Genomic DNA, 20424 nt, shown 5'->3' on the forward strand with positions numbered 1-20424 from the left:
GAGGTTGTGTATGTGTGTGTTAGAAAGGAAAGATGAGGAAGCAGTCTTCTCTCCCAAAACTTTCTCACTGCCTCTCTTCCTCAGGTGCAAATCGATGTCTCCTGTGAAGATTCTGAAGGAGCTTGTCATCGTGCTTCATGGTAACCACAAGCTGACCCACCTGGATCTGAGCTCTAACAACCTAGGAATTACTGTGTCCAAGATGATTTTTAGAACTTTGAGGCACTCAGCCTGCAACCTCAAGTATCTGTGGTAAGTCTTTGCTCTTCCAGATCTGTCCCCAAGATCACACATAGGTTTGATGATTCATTGGGAGGACAGGAGTCAACACTGCAGAAAAAGAATACAGAGAAAGACTAGCAAAGAGGAAAAAAAAATGCATGGGTGTAGAGCAGTTGTTCTCAAATTTTAACTTATATCAGAATCACTCAAGGGGGCATGTTAAAACACAGATTCCTGGAATCCATCCCCAGGATCCAGCAGGTCTATTGAAGGGCCTGATAATTAGCATTTCTAATAGGCTCTGAGGTGATGCCGGACTGTGGACCACACTTTGAGTAGCACTGACTTGAAAGGGCATAGCCGTCTTGTCTTTGAAAGGATGAGAAACAGGGAGAAATCAGCTCTTGTTCATGGAGCAAGGGGGTCTCTAAACAAAGACCACTCTTCCCAGGAGTAACTGCCTATCCTGGGGCCTCTTCGATAGGTTGGAATCGTGTGGCCTCACCCCTAGGGTTTGTCATCAGCTCTTCATGGAACTCAGCAAGAACTCAAGTCTGAAATTCCTCAGCCTGGGGGACAATGATCTCTCTAATGCTGAGCTGAAAAGACTGCAGGGGCCCATTCGGGTGTCCAAGTGCCCCCTGAAGGAGCTGTCGTAAGTCCTCCTGCTTTTTCAAAAATACTTTCTTTGCACGTTTGAGTGGCAGTGTGGGGTTGGCAGTGGGACTGGGTTTTGGGAGCCTTGGGGATCCCCCTGTTGATCCCCCATCCCACTGGCACAGTTCTTGTCATCTTCATTCTTCTTACCGTTCTCCTTAGGGCTCCGTCTCAGCCAGCTTTGCCTTCACCTTGATCTTGGGCATCTCGACCATCAGCTTCTTTTGTATAACCTGCTTAGGCTTCTGCCAGCCTCCTCTAAACACAGTGGTTTTCAGCGAGGGCCAGTTTTGTCCCCACTGGGAACATTAGGCAGTGTCTGGACACAGGCTTGTTTTCCAGCTTTGGGAAGGGGAGGACGCTCCTGGCATCTAGTGGGTAATCTAGTGCTCCTGGCATTGACCAGGTGTGATCAATATCCTACGGTGTACCGGAGGGCCCCCTACAATCAAGAATGATCTGCCCTAAAGGTCAGTAGGAATGAGAATGAGAAATCTTACCTTTACCCACATTATTCTCCTCCATGAAGATTATGTTCCTTATCTAATTTAACCTTTCCATGATTCTGGGTCCCAGATGTATGGCCCAAGGGACTGAGAGTTTGAGAAGGAGATAGGAAACCGGGCATAGCTGTGGCTCACCTTGCATCTTCACATCCCACAGCCTGGAGAAATGCAACCTGTTGGCGGCCCACTGTGAGGACCTGGCCTTGCTTCTCATCAGCACCCAGGGAATGACTCGACTGTGCCTGGGAATTAATCAGCTCCAGGATGATGGTGTGAGGCTGCTGTGTGCTTCCCTGACTCACCCCGAGTGTGTCTTAGAGAGACTGGTGTAAGTTCCTCCTCCTTCGGTGTCTGGAAATGACCCTCCGTGGGGTTAGGCATTGAAGAAGACAGTGGCTCCTTCATTCGGGATCCATTTATGTCACTGAAAACTAACATTCATGGAGCAGTTACTCAAGGTGCTAGTCATTGCTCTAAACATAGATTCTGAGTAGCACCCCCCAAATTTGTTGAATCAGTCTCTGGAGATTGTGACAAGAAATTCAGTTTTAACAGGGACCCCAGGAAATTTTTTAAAAATATTTATCTATTTATTTGGCTGTGCCAGGTATTAGTTGTGGCATGTGGGATCTTCACTGCAGCATGTGGGATCTTTAGTTGTGGCATGTGGAATCTTTTTTTTTTTTCCTTTAATTAATTTTTATTGGGGTATAGTTGCTTTACAACGTTGTGTTAGCTTCTACTGCACAGCAAAATGAATCAGCCTTACATATACATATATCCCCTCCACTTAGGACACTACAGTGCATTAAGTAGAGTTCTCTGTGCTATACAGTATGTTCCCATCAGTTGTCTATTTTATACATAGTATCAATAGTGTATAGGTGTCAATCCCAATCTCCCAATTCCTCCCACCCCACCCCTTTCCCGCTTCATATCCATACATTTGTTTTTTACATCTGTCTCTCTATTTCTGCTTGGCAATTAAGGTCATCTATACCATTTTTCTAGATTCTACATATATGCGTTAATATACAATATTTGTTTTTCTCTTTCTGACTTACTTCACTCTGTATGACACTCTCTAGGTCCAAAAAAAATTTATTCTAAAATTTTAGAAAGAACTATGTTATGCATTCATTTAAAGCCCTCCATTATACAATCTTAATTTTCTGTCACTTAAGCTTAGCATTGCTTGCTTAAACTGTTTCTTGTTTATTTTGTCAATCCTTTTTCTACTCTTCTCCCTACCTTAAGCTATTTCAAGTGTTTATCTTACTAGACTCATTGAAGGGAACAACTCTTAGATATTGTAATTCTCTTGGTTTTGGTTTTATTTTTATTTCTGCTTTTTTATTGCTTTATTCATCCTACTTTCTTTACAGATTCCTTTAATTCTGATATTCTTCTTGCTTTGTGAGTTGAATGTTTCATTATTCTTCCTCCGTATTCCTTCACGTTTTTTGTTTTCACAGCTTAGTATGAATAATATGCAGGATAAAGCATTCCAAACACCAACACCATGGCTCTAGAGAGGATTCAGGACACCATCTTCCCTGGGGCTTGGACGCCACCTCGGGGGCGGGTGGGTGCCAAGCATGGTGGATCAGGCCGCCAACAGCAGGCCACGCGCCCGCCGGCTCCTCGCGCTCCCTGGGGCCGCGCTGGCGCCCTCGGGAGCTGGGCCCCGTGTCTCACGTGGGATCTTTTAATTGATCTTTAGTTGCGGCATGCGGGATCTTTCAGTTGCGGCATGTGAGATCTAGTTCCCTGACCAGGGATGGAACCCAGGCCCCCTGCAATGGAAGCGTGGAGTCCCAGCCACTGGACCACCAGGGAAGTCCCAGGACCCCAGGAAATGATGATGCTTTAGTCAACTGATCTCTGAGCTCTTATCTCCAGATATAGAGCTGGCGCCAAGGTTGGGGGTGGTTAAGATAGACAGGCTTTTTGCCTGTGTGGAGGATGCAGTTTTAGGAGTGAGATACAAACAACAGCAATAGTTCAGATATGAAAAAAAAATGGAATGAATAGACAAGAAATAGTAGTGGGATTGGTTTCTCCTAAGGTCTTCTCCTACCAACCTACCTGAGGAGGTGACACTTGAAGCAGAGACTTGAAGAAAGTCAGGGAGGAAGCTGCAAGCAGAGAGAAGGGATAGGAGGGCAAAGGCTCTGAGGTTCGAATGAGCTTGGAGGTGTTGTACAAGGAAACTAGTATGGCCGGAGTCCTGTGAGAGGGGATAACGGGAGAAGATGAAGCTGGAGAGGCAACAAGATGCCTGAATACGCCCAGGCAGGGTAGGATTTTGTGTTTTGTTTGGAGGTTTGACTGACAGTGAGGTACTCTGAAAGATCACCCAGGCTGTTCTTGAAGGATGGACTATAATAAGGGGCAAAAGTTTGAGAAGAAGCAAGTGCCTGTACCCCAGGCAAGAGGATAAGAGAGAGCTGGCTTGGATGAGGTGTAGGACTTCAGGGTATATTTGACGATAGATCCATGGGAACTTCCTGATGGGTTAGGGGTGGTTTAGGAGGGAAAGGAAGCAAGAACACCTCCAGGTGATGGGCTTGGGCTGCTGGGTGAAGACTGGCTTGGGTGTGAGGAGTTTGGATTGGGACATAGGAGAGTGGAATGCCTGTGAATTAACCATGCAGAGATGTTACCGGAGCAGGTGTATATAGGACTGTAGGACTCAAGGGTGTCGTTGGGTAGGGATGAGAGTCCACATGCAGTGGTGGATGCCAAGCTGATTACAGAGATATTTTCTTCTCTAGCTACACTCTGCTTCTTGGGGGCAGGTGTGGAATAGATGGAGAGTTGAGTTTTCCTGGGGTTGGATATCATTCGGGTGAGTATAAAAGACTGGAAAAGGCCAAGGTCCTTAGGTACATCCAAGGTGGTGATTACGGTGAAAGGCCATGGAGTCTGAACAAAGAAACCAATGATTAGTACTCGCCTAGCCCTAAGCCTCAAAGAACCAGAATGTTAATAGGCCATTAATACATATATAACAAGAACTAATATTATACATGTTCAGTTATGCTAATAATATATTATAAAATAATAATTATACTTACACCATATACTTTAATGTATTACATTTACTATGATGTATATTCATAATAATAATTTATGCCATATACTTTATGTTATTTTATTGTTTTTGGCCATGCCCTGTGGCTTGCGGGATCTTAGTTTCCTGACCAGGGATCAATCCCAGGCCACAGCAGTGAAAGCACCAAGTCCTAACCACTGGACCACCAGGGAGTTCCTCCATATACTTTCATATAGTACATTTACTATGATATATATTAATATTAATAATATACAATAAGATGATACATAATATAGCCTATTATATATTATATAACTATTATATGTAATATATATTTATGTAATAAATATGTTATATAATAACATGTATTACATATACCTGTTATATAATACCTGTAGATCTATTATATAATTACATAATATAATACCTAATATATAAATAGATGTTAGATAACTGTTATAATAAACCTGTGATCTGATATATAACATCTCTATTACATATCTCCTATAACCTGTACTGCACCCTTGCCAAGTGCTGCCCCGTGCTTCTATAACAGACCGTAGTCCCACTTCAGAACGGAGAAGATGAAGACTGAAGGGAATAACACAGCTCACCTGACAACACCTGGTAACAGCTGAGTGGCCTTTGAACCCACATCTGACTGGCTGCAGCACCTGGGGTTCATCCTCAGCTGCCTCAAAGCTATTTAAAATATTTTCCCTTCATTTAACATTTTTACTTAAAAATTAAAAAACATTCTTACATTAAACTTTATTTTTTTGACACGTAGGAAGCTGCACATACTTAATGTATACAGTTCGGTGAGTTTGGGGATAAATACACACTGGTGAAACCATCACTACCATCAAGGCCATGAACATATCCATCACCTCCCGAAGTTTCTTCCCACTTCCTTTATTATTACGTTTTTTGGTGTGTGGTAACATTTAACATAGGCTCTTACACGATTTTAAGTATACGATGTAGTTTTGTCAGCTGTAGGCATGGTCTAGGCGGTATAGTAGATCTTCAGAAATTAGTTATCTCCCGTAACTGAAACTTTGTATCCTTTGACCGTCATTCCTTTATTTTTTTTTAACCCAATCATGACTGACTAGCACATTCTTGGTGTGCGCATTGCACAAAACTGGACCGAGAAAGGATAAGTATGCACAGATACTCGGCACGTCCTGGACTCGGGTCTAGGGAGACCCCGTGGGTGACCTGGAAGGAGGGGAATCACTTTGGGCTGCTCTCCTGAGCGTCTGTGTCTGCGGTTCTGACCCCACAGGCTCTGGTCCTGCCAGCTTGGTGCACCCAGTTGTAGATATTTGTCAGACGCTCTCCTCCAGAATAAGAGCTTGACACACCTGAATCTGCGGAAGAATAACCTGGGAGATGAGGGAGTGAAGTTTCTGTGTGAGGCCCTGAGTCGTCCAGATTGTAACCTGCAGAACCTGAAGTAAGTTTCATCCACTTCCCTCTGGGTTAGTGGCTGAGAGGAGAGTCATGTGACTTGACCTGAGGTCCAGATGGGGTTTGCGTCCTGGGCGTGGTAGCCAGTCCATAGAGGGGCTGGTTTTGCTGGAGGTGGGGGCGTGTGGGTAGGTATTGGTGCTGGAGGGGAAAAGATGACATGGCTGTTAAGGACCAACCACAGTGGTCTTGGGGGTCGCCAAGACCACCCCACGGGTTTGATGATTCACTGGGAGGACTCAAAGAACTCAGCATACAGTCGTGTTCGTGGCTGTGATTTATTATTTATTCTGTGAAGGGAAATAGCAAAATCAGCAGAGAGAAAAAGTTGCATGGGTTGAGGTCCAGAGGAAACCAGGTATAAGCTCCCAGGAATTCTCTCCCAGCGGAATCACCCAAGACACACTGCATTCTCCCAGCAAAGAGTTGTGGCAACACACGTGCAAGGCCGTCCACCAGGGACGCCCATGACAGACTCCACGCTCAAGACTTTGATTGGGCACTGCTCGTGTGGACGCCTTCTGCCCAGCACATCTCAAGAGTCTAGGCTTCCACGGGGAAAGCAGGGGTTCAGCATAAACCACGCTGTTTGCACAGCTTAGGCACAGTGAGTCACTCTGAGCAGAGAATCGGGGGAACTCTCCTGAAATCCAAGTTCCCAGATGGCAGCCAAGGGCCAGGCTAGCCTTGCCAGCAGGGCTTTCTGTGGACAAGGGCCAGGGATGCGAGGCTAGCTCTTTTCTATACAATGTGCTATTCCGTGTCTGATACAGAAGTCAGAAGTCTCCGTAGTTTGCCAGTCATAATGGAAGTGATTTTGTATATTTGTCACTTTTTAATCCTTCCATAGGCCTTTGTACATATATAAATTTTTATAAACTCGGCATTTATTAACATGAAAATGTCCACCCCGAACAACATATCTGAGACTATTCCACATCCATACATAACAACGTTAACTTTTGTATGACTACATAGTAATCTGTTGAATGAGTATTCTATTTATATAATAAGTACTCTGGTTGTTTCCAATCTTTTGGAATAGTTATAAAAGTTATGCAGTGTATCTGTGTACCTGTATCATTTTGGACATATGTAAATATACTTGTAGAATAAGTTCCTAGAAATAGAATGGCTGGATCAAAGGGTATCTGCAATCAAAAATTTTTAATTTATTTTTTTTTTGTTGGGCCATTCTTAAAATTTTTTATTGGAGTACAGTTAATTTACAATGTTGTGTTAGTTTCAGGTGTACAGCAAAGTGAATCAGTTATACATATATTCACTCTTTTTTGATTCTTTTCCCATATAGGTCATTACAGAGTATTGAGTAGAGTTCCCTGTGCTATACAGGAGGGTCTTATTAGTTATCTGTGTTATATATAGTAGTGTATATATGTCAATCCCAATCCCCCAATTTATCCCTCCCCTCCTTTCCCCCCTGGTAAACATAAGTTTGTTTTCCACATCTGTGACTCTATTTCAGTTTTGTAAATAAGTTCATTTGTACCATTTTTTAGGATTCCACCTATAAGCGATATCATATATTTGTCTTTCTCCGTCTGACTTACTTCCCTCAGCATGACAATCAGAATTCACACACGTTGCCACATTGTCCTTCACTATATAACACTGCCACCAGCCAAGAGCACCTTTTATCCACACCTCCACATACAGTGTTGCCAAACCTCCTTGATCTTTGTCAATTTGAGAGGTAGAAAAATGATGGCTCAACCTATTTTTATTCTTCCATGGAAATACTGAAACTTAGGCAAAAGTAGACAGAGTAGTATTTAATCTACTCCATTATCTGACTTCAACAAGTATTGATTCACAGCCAATCTCCTTTCATCTAAACCCCCAAGCTTATTTTGGGTCCAGGCCCAAGGGTCATGTACCTTCCTTGGTAAACTCAAAGTCCTTGTATATTTGCATCCTGTGAATAAGAATGGACTTGAGCAGCTTTCAAATGTTGAGAACCATTTGTGTAAACTTCCAAATGAAAAACCTTTTGATAAAACTTGACTATTTTTTTTCCTATTGGGTTTTTGGGTTTCTTTTCCTACTGACTTGTAAGCATTCTTCGGTAGGGAAATGGAGCCCTTTTGGGTATAATTTACATAGGTTGTTTATCTTGCTGGCAGTTCCCTTAGGCTTGGCTCTTGAGAGTTTTAACCATGTGGATATTTTTCATGAAGCCCAACTTTTCCTTTTATGTCTTAAGGATTTTTGCCTTATGTACACCTCCCACTTAAGGTGGCACTCTTTAATTATTTCATGTCTCTCTCCTCCCCTTCTGTGTATCTTAGTTTCTCTCTGTGTCTCTGTTCTCTTTCATCTCTGTGTCTCTCCCTTTCAACTTGCCCCTCCTTTAATTCTCTCTTTCTCTCTCCAAGTGTTTACCTGGATTACTCGTCTTGAACTTATTTGGTATAATAATTCATTCTCAGGAATTTAGATCTGCCCTTAAGTGAGAGTCCTGCTGTCTTTTTCAGCTCAACTGTTGAGCTCAAAGGCTGAAAAACGTGTTCTCTGTTAGCAAAAGAGTCTGGGTGCTCTGGTGATCAGTGTCACAGAGAGAAGCCCTTCACATAGACAAACCTGTCGATGGCCTGGGGAGGGAGGGAGAGGCCTCCATGGCTGTTCCTTCTACTTTCTTCCTTTCACAGGTAAATAGATCACCCAGGGGTTCAGACCTCCCAACCAGCACCCTCCCCTTTCTAGGGCTCGGGAGAAGAAGTCTGGTTTTGGCATCTTTCTTCCTTAGAAGAAACTGAGGTGGGCTGAAATATACGGAGACTAAGGATTCAAGGATTACTTTTCCCTCTTTTGTATGTTTTTTAATTTTGCAGCTTGTCAGATTGTTCTTTCACAGTGGAGGGCTGTCGGGAGCTTACTCACGCCCTCAAGTACAATCATAATGTGAAAATTCTGGATGTTGGGAAAAATGATGTTCAGGATGATGGGGTGAGAGAGCTGTGCAGGATTCTGAAACGTCCAAGTTGTGCGCTGGAGACGCTTGGGTGAGTTGATACTTTTCTTTTTTTTTTTTTAATATTGGAATATAGTTGATCAACAATGTTGTGTTAGTTTCAGGTGCACAGCAAAGTGATTCAGTCATACATATACATGTATCTATTCTTTTCCAAATTCTCTTCCCATTTAAGTTATTACAGAACATTGAGCAGAGTTCCCTGTGCTATAGAGTAGGTCCTTGTTGGTTATCTTTTTTTTTTTTTCACACACACACACTGTATTTTATTTTTACAAGAGATAAATAGACTGACACCAAGCATTGTACATGGACGACCACAACAAAAGCAACAATGATTGCAATTACCAAACCTGAAACACACTCACACTATGTCATAATATTGACATTCAGTCCAGTAATCCTCCACTGTAACAGCTCCTTTACTTTGCAGTGAAAATTGATTTGTATATTCTTTGCCTCTGAGTCCTTGTTGGATTTTTTTTTTAATTCAGACAGAAAGTCACAAAAATTATACTCATCCTCATCAGTTCACTCAGTCCCATGTAATTAATTTTTTTTTCATCTTGATCTTTTGTTAGCACTTTTATGAGTTCATCAGTTTTTCATTAGAGTTCTGAAAATGCTTATTCACTCAGTTCAGCAGTACAGTCAGTTACCAGAAACCTGTACTTGTCAGAGTCTTTTCCATGAATTTCTTAAAGATGAAACCCTTTTATAGGAACATATTTGCAAAAGCATCATAGTACACCCAGAACTGTCTGTAAATGACAAAAGACTTAAAAATGACCACAGTTAAAAATTTGATGAAAGTTCATAATAATGCAGTTGACAAGAAAATTAGTTATTTCTGAGATATACATTTTAAGGTAATAACTAGGATTATGACTTATAACATTATACCAGAACATATAAGATTTTTAGAAATTTCATGTAATGTCTGAAACATTTATATTAACATATTTCCATACAAATAACCCAATGAAAGTTTAGTATTAGTTGTTTTGTTTGTTTGTTTTTTTATACTGCAGGTTCTTATTAGGCATCAGTTTTATACACATCAGTGTATACATGTCAATCCCAATCGCCCAATTCAGCACACCACCATCCCCACACCACCGCAGTTTTCCCCCCTTGGTGTCCATATGTCCGTTCTCTACATCTGTGTCTCAACTTCTGCCCTGCAAACCGGCTCATCTGTACCATTTTTCTAGGTTCCACATACATGCGTTAATATACGATATTTGTTTTTCTCTTTCTGACTTACTTCACTCTGTATGACAGTCTCTAGATCCATCCACGTCTCAACAAATGACTCAATTTCGTTCCTTTTTATGGCTGAGTAATATTCCATTGTATATACGTACCACAACTTCTTTATCCATTCGTCTGTTGATGGGCATTTAGGTTGCTTCCATGACCTGGCTATTGTAAATAGTGCTGCAATGAACATTCGGGTGCATGTGTCTTTTTGAATTACGGTTTTCTCTGGGTATATGCCCAGTAGTGGGATTGCTGGGTCATATGGTAATTCTATGTTTAGTTTTTTAAGGAACCTCCATACTGTTCTCCATAGTGGCTGTATCAATTTACATTCCCACCAACAGTGCAAGAGGGTTCCCTTTTCTCCACACCCTCTCCAGCATTTGTTGTTTGTAGATTTTCTGATGATGCCCATTCTAACAGGAGTGAGGTGATACCTCATTGTAGTTTTGATTTGCACTTCTCTAATAATTAGTGATGTTGAGCACCTTTTCATGTGCTTCGTGGCCGTCTGTATGTCTTCTTTGGAGAAATGTCTATTTAGGTCTTCTGCCCATTTTTGGATTGGGGTGTTTGTTTCTTTAATATTGAGCTGAATGAGCTGTTTATATATTTTGGAGGTTAATCCTTTGTCCGTTGATTCGTTTGCAAATATTTTCTCCCATTCTGAGGGTTGTCTTTTCGTCTTGTTTATGGTTTCCTTTGCTGTGCAAAAGCTTTGAAGTTTCATTAGGTCCCATTTGTTTATTTTTGTTTTTATTTCCATTACTCTAGGAGGTGGATCCAGAAAGATCTTGCTGTGATTTATGTCAAAGAGTGTTCTTCCTATGTTTTCCTCTAAGAGTTTTATAGTGTCCAGTCTTACATTTAGGTCTCGAATCCATTTTGAGTTTATTTTTGTGTATGATGTTAGGGAATATTCTAATTTCATTCTTTTACATGTAGCTGTCCAGTTTTCCCAGCACCACTTATTGAAGAGACTGTCTTTTCTCCATTGTATATCTTTGCCTCCTTTGTCATAGATTAGTTGACCATAGGTGCGTGGGTTTATCTCTGGGCTTTCTATCTTGTTCCATTGATCTATGTTTCTGTTTTTGTGCCAGTACCATATTGTCTTGATTACTGTAGCTTTGTAGTATAGTCTGAAGTCAGGGAGTCTGATTCCTCCAGCTCCGTTTTTTTCCCTCAAGACTGCTTTGGCTATTCGGGGTCTTTTGTGTCTCCATACAAATTTTAAGATGATTTGTTCTAGTTCCGTAAAAAATGCCATTGGTAATTTGATAGGGATTGCATTGAATCTGTAGATTGATTTGGGTAGTATAGTCATTTTCACAATGTTGATTCTTCCAATCCAAGAACATGGTATATCTCTCCATCTGTTGGTATCATCTTTAATTTCTTTCATCAGTGTCTTACAGTTTTCTGCATACAGGTCTTTTGTCTCCCTAGGTAGGTTTATTCCTAGGTATTTTATTCTTTTTGTTGCAATGGTAAATGGGAGTGTTTCCATAATTTCTCTTTCAGATTTTTCGTCATTAGTGTATAGGAATGCAAGAGATTTCTGTGCATTAATTTTGTATCCTGCAACTTTACCATATTCATTAATTAGCTCTAGCAGTCTTCTGGTGGCAGTTTTAGGATTCTCTATGTATAATATCATGTCATCCGCAAACAGTGACAGTTTTACTTCTTCTTTTCCAATTTGTATTCCTTTTATTTCTTTTTCTTCTCTGATTGCCGTGGCTAGGACTTCCAGAACTATGTTGAATAATAGTGGTGAGAGTGGACATCCTTGTCTCATTCCTGATCTTAGAGGAAATGCTTTCAGTTTTTCACCATTGAGAATGATGTTTGCTGTGGGTTTGTCATATATGGCCTTTATTATGTTGAGGTAGGTTCCCTCTATGCCCACTTTCTGGAGAGTTTTTATCAGAAATGGGTGTTGAATTTTGTCAAAAGCTTTTTCTGCATCTATTGAGATGATCATATGGTTTTTCTTCTTCAATTTGTTAATATGGTGTATCACATTGATTGATTTGCGTATATTGAAGAATCCTTGCATCCCTGGGATAAATCCCACTTGATCGTGGTGTATGATCCTTTTAATGTGTTGTTGGATTCTGTTTGCCAGTATTTTGTTGAGGATTTTTGCATCTATATTCATCAGTGATATTGGTCTGTAATTTTCTTTTTTTGTAGTGTCTTTGTCTGGTTTTGGTATCAGGGTGATGGTGGCCTCATAGAATGAGTTTGGGAGTGTTCCTTCCTCTGCAATTTTTTGGAAGAGTTTGAGAAGGATAGGTGTTAGCTCTTCTCTAAATGTTTGATAGAATTCACCTGTGAAGCCATCTGGTCCTGGACTTTTGTTTGTTGGAAGATTTTTAATCACAGTTTCAACTTCATTGCTTGTGATTGGTCTGTTCATATTTTCTGTTTCTTCCTGGTTCAGTCTTGGAAGGTTATACCTTTCTAATAATTTGTCCATTTCTTCCAGGTTGTCCATTTTATTGGCATAGAGTTGCTTGTAGTAGTCTCTTAGGATGCTTTGTATTTCTGTGGTGTCTGTTGTAACTTCTCCTTTTTCATTTCTGATTTTATTGATTTGAGTCCTCTCCCTCTTTTTCTTGATGAGTCTGGCTAATGGCTTATCAATTTTGTTTATCTTCTCAGAGAACCAGCTTTTAGTTTTATTGATCTTTGCTATTGTTTTCTTTGTTTCTATTTCATTTATTTCTGCTCTGAGCTTTATGATTTCTTTCCTTCTGCTAACTTTGGGTTTTGTTTGCTCTTCTTTCTCTAGTTTCTTTAGGTGTAAGGTTAGATTATTTACTTGAGATTTTTCTTGTTTCTTTAGGTAGGCTTGTATAGCTATAAACTTCCCTCTTAGAACTGCTTTTGCTGCATCCCATAGGTTTTGGGTCGTCGTGTTTTCATTGTCATTTGTCTCTAGGTATTTTTTGATTTCCTCTTTGATTTCTTCAGTGATCTCTTGGTTATTTAGTAACGTATTGTTTAGCCTCCATGTGTTTGTCTTTTTTACGTTTTTTTCCCTGTAATTCATTTCTAATCTCATAGCATTGTGGTCAGAAAAGATGCTTGATATGATTTCAATTTTCTTAAATTTACTGAGGCTTGATTTGTGACCCAAGATGTGATCTATCCTGGAGAATGTTCCGTGCGCACTTGAGAAGAACGTGTAATCTGCTGTTTTTGGATGGAATGTCCTATAAATATCAATTAAATCTATCTGGTCTATTGTGTCATTTAAAGCTTCTGTTTCCTTATTTATTTTCATTTTGGATGATCTGTCCATTGGTGTAAGTGAGGTGTTAAAGTCCCCCACTATTATTGTGTTACTGTCAATTTCCTCTTTTATGGCTGTTAGCAGTTGCCTTATGTATTGAGGTGCTCCTATGTTGGGTGCATATATATTTATAATTGTTATATCTTCTTCTTGGATTGATCCCTTGATCATTATGTAGTGTCCTTCTTTGTCTCTTGTAACATTCTTTACTTTAAAGTCTATTTTATCTGATATGAGTATAGCTACTCCAGCTTTCTTTTGATTTCCATTTGCATGGAATATCTTTTTCCATCCCCTCACTTTCAGTCTGTATGTGTCCCTAGGTCTAAAGTGGGTCTCTTGTAGACAGCATATATATGGGTCTTGTTTTTGTATCCATTCAGCAAGCTTGTGTCTTTTGGTTGGAGCATTTAATCCATTCACGTTTAAGGTAATTATCGATATGTATGTTCCTATGACCATTTTCTTAATTGTTTTGGGTTTGTTTTTGTAGGTCCTTTTCTTCTCTTGTGTTTCCCGCTTAGAGAAGTTCCTTTAGCATTTGTTGTAGAGCTGGTTTGGTGGTGCTGAATTCTCTTAGCTTTTGCTTGTCTGTAAAGCTTTTGATTTCTCCATCAAATCTAAATGAGATCCTTGCCGGGTAGAGTAATCTTGGTTGTAGGTTCTTCCCTTTCATCACTTTAAGTATATCATGCCATTCCCTTCTGGCTTGTAGAGTTTCTGCTGAGAAATCAGCTGTTAACCTTATGGGAGTTCCCTTGTATGTTATTTGTCGTTTTTCCCTTGCTGCTTTCAATAATTTTTCTTTGTCTTTAATTTTTGCCATTTTGATTACTATGTGTCTCGGTGTGTTTCTCCTTGGGTTTATCCTGTATGGGACTCTCTGCGCTTCCTGGACTTGGGTGGCTATTTCCTTTCCCATGTTAGGGAAGTTTTCGACTATAATCTCTTCAAATATTTTCTCTGGCCCTTTCTCTCTCTCTTCTCCCTCTGGGACCCCTATAATGCGAATGTTGTTGCGTTTAATGTTGTCCCAGAGGTCTCTTAGGCTGTCTTCATTTCTTTTCATTCTTTTCTCTTTAGTCTGTTCCGCAGCAGTGAATTCCACCATTCTGTCTTCCAGGTCACTTATCCGTTCTTCTGCCTCAGTTATTCTGCTATTGATTCCTTCTAGTGTAGTTTTCATTTCAGTTATTGTATTGGTCATCTCTGTTTGTTTGTTCTTTAATTCTTCTAGGTCTTTGTTAATCATTTCTTGCATCTTCTCAATCTTTGCCTCCATTCTTATTCCGAGGTCCTGGATCATCTTCACTATCATTATTCTGAATTCTTTTTCTGGAAGGTTGCCTATCTCCACTTCATTTAGTTGTTTTTCTGGGGTTTTTTCTTGTTCCTTCATCTGATATATAGCCCTCTGCCTTTTCATCTTGATTATCTTTCTGTAACTGTGGGTTTTGGTCCACAGGCTGCAGGATTGTAGTTTTTCTTGCTTCTGCTGTCTGCCCTCTGGTGGTTGAGGCTATCTAAGAGGCTTGATGGGAGGCTCTGGTGGTGGGTAGAGCTGACTGTTGCTGTGGCGGACAGAGCTCCGTAACACTTTAATCCACTTGACTGTTGATGGGTGGGGCTGGGTTCCCTCCCTGTTGGTTGTTTTGCCTGAGGCAACCCAACACTGGAGCCTACCTGGGCTCTTTGATGGGGTTAATGGCAGACTCTGGGAGGGCTCATGCCAAGGAGCACTTCCCAGAGCCTCCGCTGCCGGTGTCCTTGTCCCCACGGTGAAACAGAGCCACCCCCCGCCTCCGCAGAAGACCCCCCAACACCAGCAGGTAGGTCTGGTTCAGTCTCCCCCAGGGTCACTGCTCCTTCCCCTGGGTCCCGATGCGCACACTACTTTGTGTGTGCCCTCCAAGAGTGGGGTCTCTGTTTCCCCCAGTCCTTTCGAAGTCCTGCAATCAATTCCCACTAGGCTTCAAAGTCTGATTCTCTAGGAATTCCTCCTCCCGTTGCCGGACCCCCAGGTTGGGAAGCCTGACATGGGGCTCAGAAGCTTCACTCCAGTGGGTGGACTTCTGTGGTATAAGTGTTCGCCAGTCTGTGAGTCACCCACCCAGCAGTTATGGGATTTGATTTTACTCTGATTGTGCCCCTCCTACCGTCTCACTGGGGCTTCTCCTCTGTCCTTGGACGTGGGGTATCCTCCTTGGTGAGTTCCAGTGTCTTCCTGTCGATGATTGTCCAGCAGCCAGTTGTGATTCTGGTGCTCTCGCAAGAGGGAGTGAGAGCACGTCCTTCTACTCCGCCATCTTGGTTAATCTCTTGGTTACTTTTTATTCTGGTAATATATTGAATTTACAGAAAAGGTGCAAAAGTGGTACAAAGAATTACCATTAACCTTTTAACTAGAGTCAGCGATAATTTACATTCTGCCTGAAAGATTTATTCTATAATCTCTCATCTCTCTCATCTATCTGTATCTATCTCTGTCTCTCTATCATCTATGTATACATCTATTATCTATGGATATATGTATCAATCCCTATTTACCTACCTACCTATCATTATTTATCTATTATCTATCTATAGCAAGAGTCAATGTTTTCCTTTTTGTGGGAAGTCCCCTGTCTCTACTCTTGGGCTGGGGAGGGAATAATAAATGGTTCCTTGTTGGCGGTGGGGGGGGGGGTTGGTTAAGAAGGTGGGAAATGATGGACATGTTCTCCTTTTAAAAATATCTTCTGCTTGGCAATAAGCTCCAAGTTTAGAGAAAGTGTTTAACTCTCATTAGCCCCATCCTTGATCTATTGTAAATATTATTTCTTTTAATCAGCACATTTTGGAGAGTAGGTCCCGAGGAGGGAGACAGTGTTACATGCTTCCTACCCTGAGAATCTTTCCTATCTAAGGGAAAGACTGATTTTTAACCACAATGTGATGCGTTTGCTCAGCAAACTGAGATGGCTTAGCCTCAAGTAATAGGATGTTTGGTGAAATGTGGCTCAAATGATAGCAATTTTTCACATAGGCAATGGCTCTGGTTGTTCTCACAAACTGCCTACACGCTTGGGAAAAACTGTACTGAGGAGCTTAGGCCTTGAGCCTTGAAACTTGAGTTCTTGCCCCTGAAAAGAACGGGGGGAAAGCTCTTGGCAAAGGGTGACAGCGTATACAGGGGCTCAGAGGTGGATTTTGCAGGGAAATTTAATAACATGTGGTTGGAACCGAGTGATGGGTGTAGGGAAAGGGGATAAGACTATGTAGGAAAAAATTCTGTAGGGCAAGGTATCGTTTGAATGCTTACTATGTGCTTGGAAACGGGAAGCACGTTACAATCATCACTTCATACTCCAGCATGGAGGCATGAGGAGGCTGCTACTTTTATACCCATTTTACTGAGGAGGAAACTGAGTCAAGGAGCTCATTTAGCTAAATAAAGATGGGGACGGGGACCTAGTCCGAAAGCCAATTCCTTTTTCTTCCAGCTTTATTGAGATATAATGGATACATAACATTGTGTATGTTTAAGGTGTACAACCTTCGGATTTGATACATTTATCTATTGCAAAATGATTACCACCCTACATTAGGTAACACCTCCATCCCATCACAGAGTTGCCCTTTCTTTTTGGTCATGAGAACATTTAAGATTTACGCTCTTAATAACTATCAAGTATATAAAACAGTACTATTAACTATAGTCACCATGCTTTACATTTGATCCCCAGAATTTATTCATCTTATAACTGGAAGTTTGTACCTTTGGACCAATATCTCCCCTTTTCCCGCTTCCCTCATCCCTGGAAACCACCATTCTACTCTGTTTCTTTGAGTTTGGCTTTTTTAGATTCCACATATAAGTGATATCGCACAGTAATTGTCTTCCTCTGTGGAAAGCCTGCTATTTGTGACATGGATGTAATTTGAGGACATTATGCTAATTGAAATAAGTCAGAGGCCATTTGTTTTTCACCACATTTCTATCCTGCAAGAAGCATCTTCAGGTGCAATATTCTTTATCCTGCAGGTCAAGGAGAAGCCACAAGATTTATACAAGTCAATCAGGGTCCTAGTTATGCTTTAAAAATAATGAGGTCTGGTTTTAAGCCCTCTCTCTATCTAAGCTCTCCTCCCCAGAGGCAGAAAACAGTAAAACATCTGCCAAAAGTTACTGCATTGTCTTCAAGGATGAATTCTTTCCTGATACTCGGTTCACTTCCATCCAGCCTCATTCTCCAGTGTTGTAGCCTTAAAGCAGCTCCCTGCAGGCCCATATTTGTGTACACTGGGTTCCATCTTTACCATCTAGACCAGGGTTTCTCAATCTCAGCACTACTGATATTTCGGGCTGGGTAATCCTTGGTGGTGGCAGGCTGTCCTGTGCACTGTTGGATATTGAGCTGCATCCCTGCATCCCTCTACCCACCAGATGCCATTAGCCCCTCCCCAGTCTTAAGACATCACCAAATCTCTGTGGGGAAAAATCACTCCTGATTGAGAAACGCTGGCCTAGAAGACTGAAGGAACGCTGTTCAAGGAACACGATCAAGGTCAATGATATATAATACAGTGGTAATAGTGGTAAAAGCCCTGCTGGGGGTGTTAGACCTGAGAGGTTGGTGCACACCTGTTTGACACTGGAGCCCGTGTTTTTCTCATCATGCTCTTCTTGTCCAACAAATGGTACCTTTATCCTGAAGCATCCCCTGGAATCTACCCAACCTCTTCCAACCTACGGAAATACATCCCTTCCCTCTACTCTTTGCGCATCAAATTTTGCATGAATAGCCACAGACCACATTTCTTTATAGACTTAGATGGAAATTTCCACTGTGTTAAACTGATGTAATACATTTTGTCACTTTCGTTTTTGTATTCCTAGTAGCTAGCCAACTATATTTTTAGACTTTTGTATCATTACATTTAGAAATAAGATGGAAAAAGTGTAATGAAGGGGTAGTAATGCTATTTTAGTCCTTTCCAGGGCCTTTTAAATGAACGCATCCACTTTATACTAAAATTGTTTCTTTCACATTCGGGCAGGCTAAACTTCAGTTTCCTCATCTGTCAAATGGGGTTTAAGATGTCCTCTACCTTTTATAGGATTGGTATATGGATTAAATGAGTTAGGAATCAGCACTTGGAAAAGTGTCTGGCATGTGTTAGCCAGTCTGTTTCAGTAGTATATTTCCTCCTAAATCTTGAATCACTTTTATTTCTAATTTCTCAGTCTTGGAGGACCATCTTTCACGCTTCTGTCCCACCCACCCCTAGGTTGGAGAAATGCAATTTGACACCTGATTGCTGCTGGCCTCTGTCCTCAGTTCTCAGAAGCAGTAAAAGCCTGGTTAATCTGAACCTTCTAGGGAATGACCTGGGGCCAGAGGGAGTCAACACGCTGTGGACGTCCTTGAAAAAATCGACGTGCAAACTACGGAAACTCGGGTAATCCCTGCTGACACGGGGAAGCAGCTGCCGAGATGGGGATGGATTGGGTGATGTTCTAAAGTGAGCAGGCAGGTTATCCTGCGTTCAATTTCCTAGGGCAATGGTGGCCAGCAGAACTCTCAGTAACGAAGGAGGTGGTCTGTATCCGCCTTGTCCAACAGAGTAGCTGCTAGCCGCGTGCAGGTGCTAGACACTTGAAACGTGCTTCGTGTGATGGAGGAACTGACTTTTTAACTTTATTTAGGTTGAATTAACTTAAATAGCCACATGTGCCTACTGGTTACCATATTGGATGGCGTGGTCCTATAGTCGTTTGTGTATTTTGGCAGTGAGTCCCCTCAATGTTCTCATTCTGGTACCTAGTCTGTTTCACTCAACAGACATTCACTCAGCAAATTCCTTTTCAGCACTGACTGTGTGCCGTGTAGTCAGTGGGAAACAAATGGTCCTGAGCCTTTTCCTCATGGGTGTGGATTCCTCTTAGGGAGATGGCAAATCTGAGACATATAAAAGCAGTGTTAGTTGCCATTAATGCTATGAAGGGAAACTCCAGGTTGTGGTATAGAAAACAAGGGTGATCAGGGTAGTAAGGGAAGGCACGTCTGTGATGGTGTCATTGATCTTGAGTCCCAACGAGGCTGAGAGAGAGGAATCCACGTGTCGGGAGGGGAACTTGAACAGTGATGGGAGGTGAGGGATAGTGCGTTCTAAGGAAGTTGCAGTAGCATGTGCAAAGGCTCTGAGGTTGGACCAAGCTTTGTGCTACCCTTGGAGGTGTTGAGAGAAGAGCATTAGAACACTCTCCACATGGTTCAGTATTCTGGAGATGAGATCAGAAAGGTAAGCAGTGGTTTTATTTATTTATTTATTTTGAGAAAGACATTAAACTAAGCACATTTTAGCAGAAATCCTCTTGGATACCAAGGAACCTTGCCTACTTTGGGAAGTTGGTCAGAATCTGTACATTGAGGATTTTATACTACCAACTTCACACCTAGGTCATACATTTAAAAAAAATTGAAGTACGTTTGATTTACAAAGTTGTGTTAGCTTCAGGTGTAAAGCACAGTGATTCAGTTATACGTTACTGTATCTACATCTATTCTTTTTCAGATGCTTTTCCCTTATAGGTTATTACAAAATATTTCGTATAGTTCTCTATGCTCTACAATAGGTCCTTGTTGTTTATTTTATATATAGTAGTGTATATATGTTAATCCCAAGCTCCTAATTTATCCCTACCACTTCGGTAAGTGTAAAGTTTATTTTCTACCTCTGTGGGTCTATTTCTGTTTTGTAAATACAAGTTCATTTGTGTGTGTGAGTGTGTATACACACATATGTATGTATATATATATATTTTTTTAAGATTCCACATATAAGTGATATATTCGTCTGACTTACTTCACTTAGTATGATAATCTTGAGGTCCATCCATGTTGCTGCAAATGCATTATTTCATTCTTTTTTATGGCTGAGTAATATTCCATTGTGTATATAA

The 20424-nt window shown here is 41.1% G+C and overlaps 1 protein-coding gene across 1 annotated transcript in view; it reads left to right on the forward strand.

Annotated features, from left to right (window-relative positions):
* Positions 1-18924, forward strand: part of NLRP13 (NLR family pyrin domain containing 13) — a 35558-nt gene extending 16634 nt beyond the window's left edge. Inside the window, exons 6-10 of the mRNA XM_068527195.1 lie at positions 85-252; positions 1543-1713; positions 5735-5905; positions 8772-8942; positions 18750-18924. Coding sequence (XP_068383296.1) covers positions 85-252; positions 1543-1713; positions 5735-5905; positions 8772-8942; positions 18750-18924 — 856 coding nt within the window. The remainder of the gene's footprint in view (positions 1-84; positions 253-1542; positions 1714-5734; positions 5906-8771; positions 8943-18749) is intronic.
* Positions 18925-20424: the final 1500 nt, after the last annotated feature.

The sequence above is a fragment of the Eschrichtius robustus genome, chromosome 19 (genome assembly GCF_028021215.1).
Source record: "Eschrichtius robustus isolate mEscRob2 chromosome 19, mEscRob2.pri, whole genome shotgun sequence".
Classification (NCBI taxonomy): Eukaryota; Metazoa; Chordata; class Mammalia; order Artiodactyla; family Eschrichtiidae; genus Eschrichtius; species Eschrichtius robustus.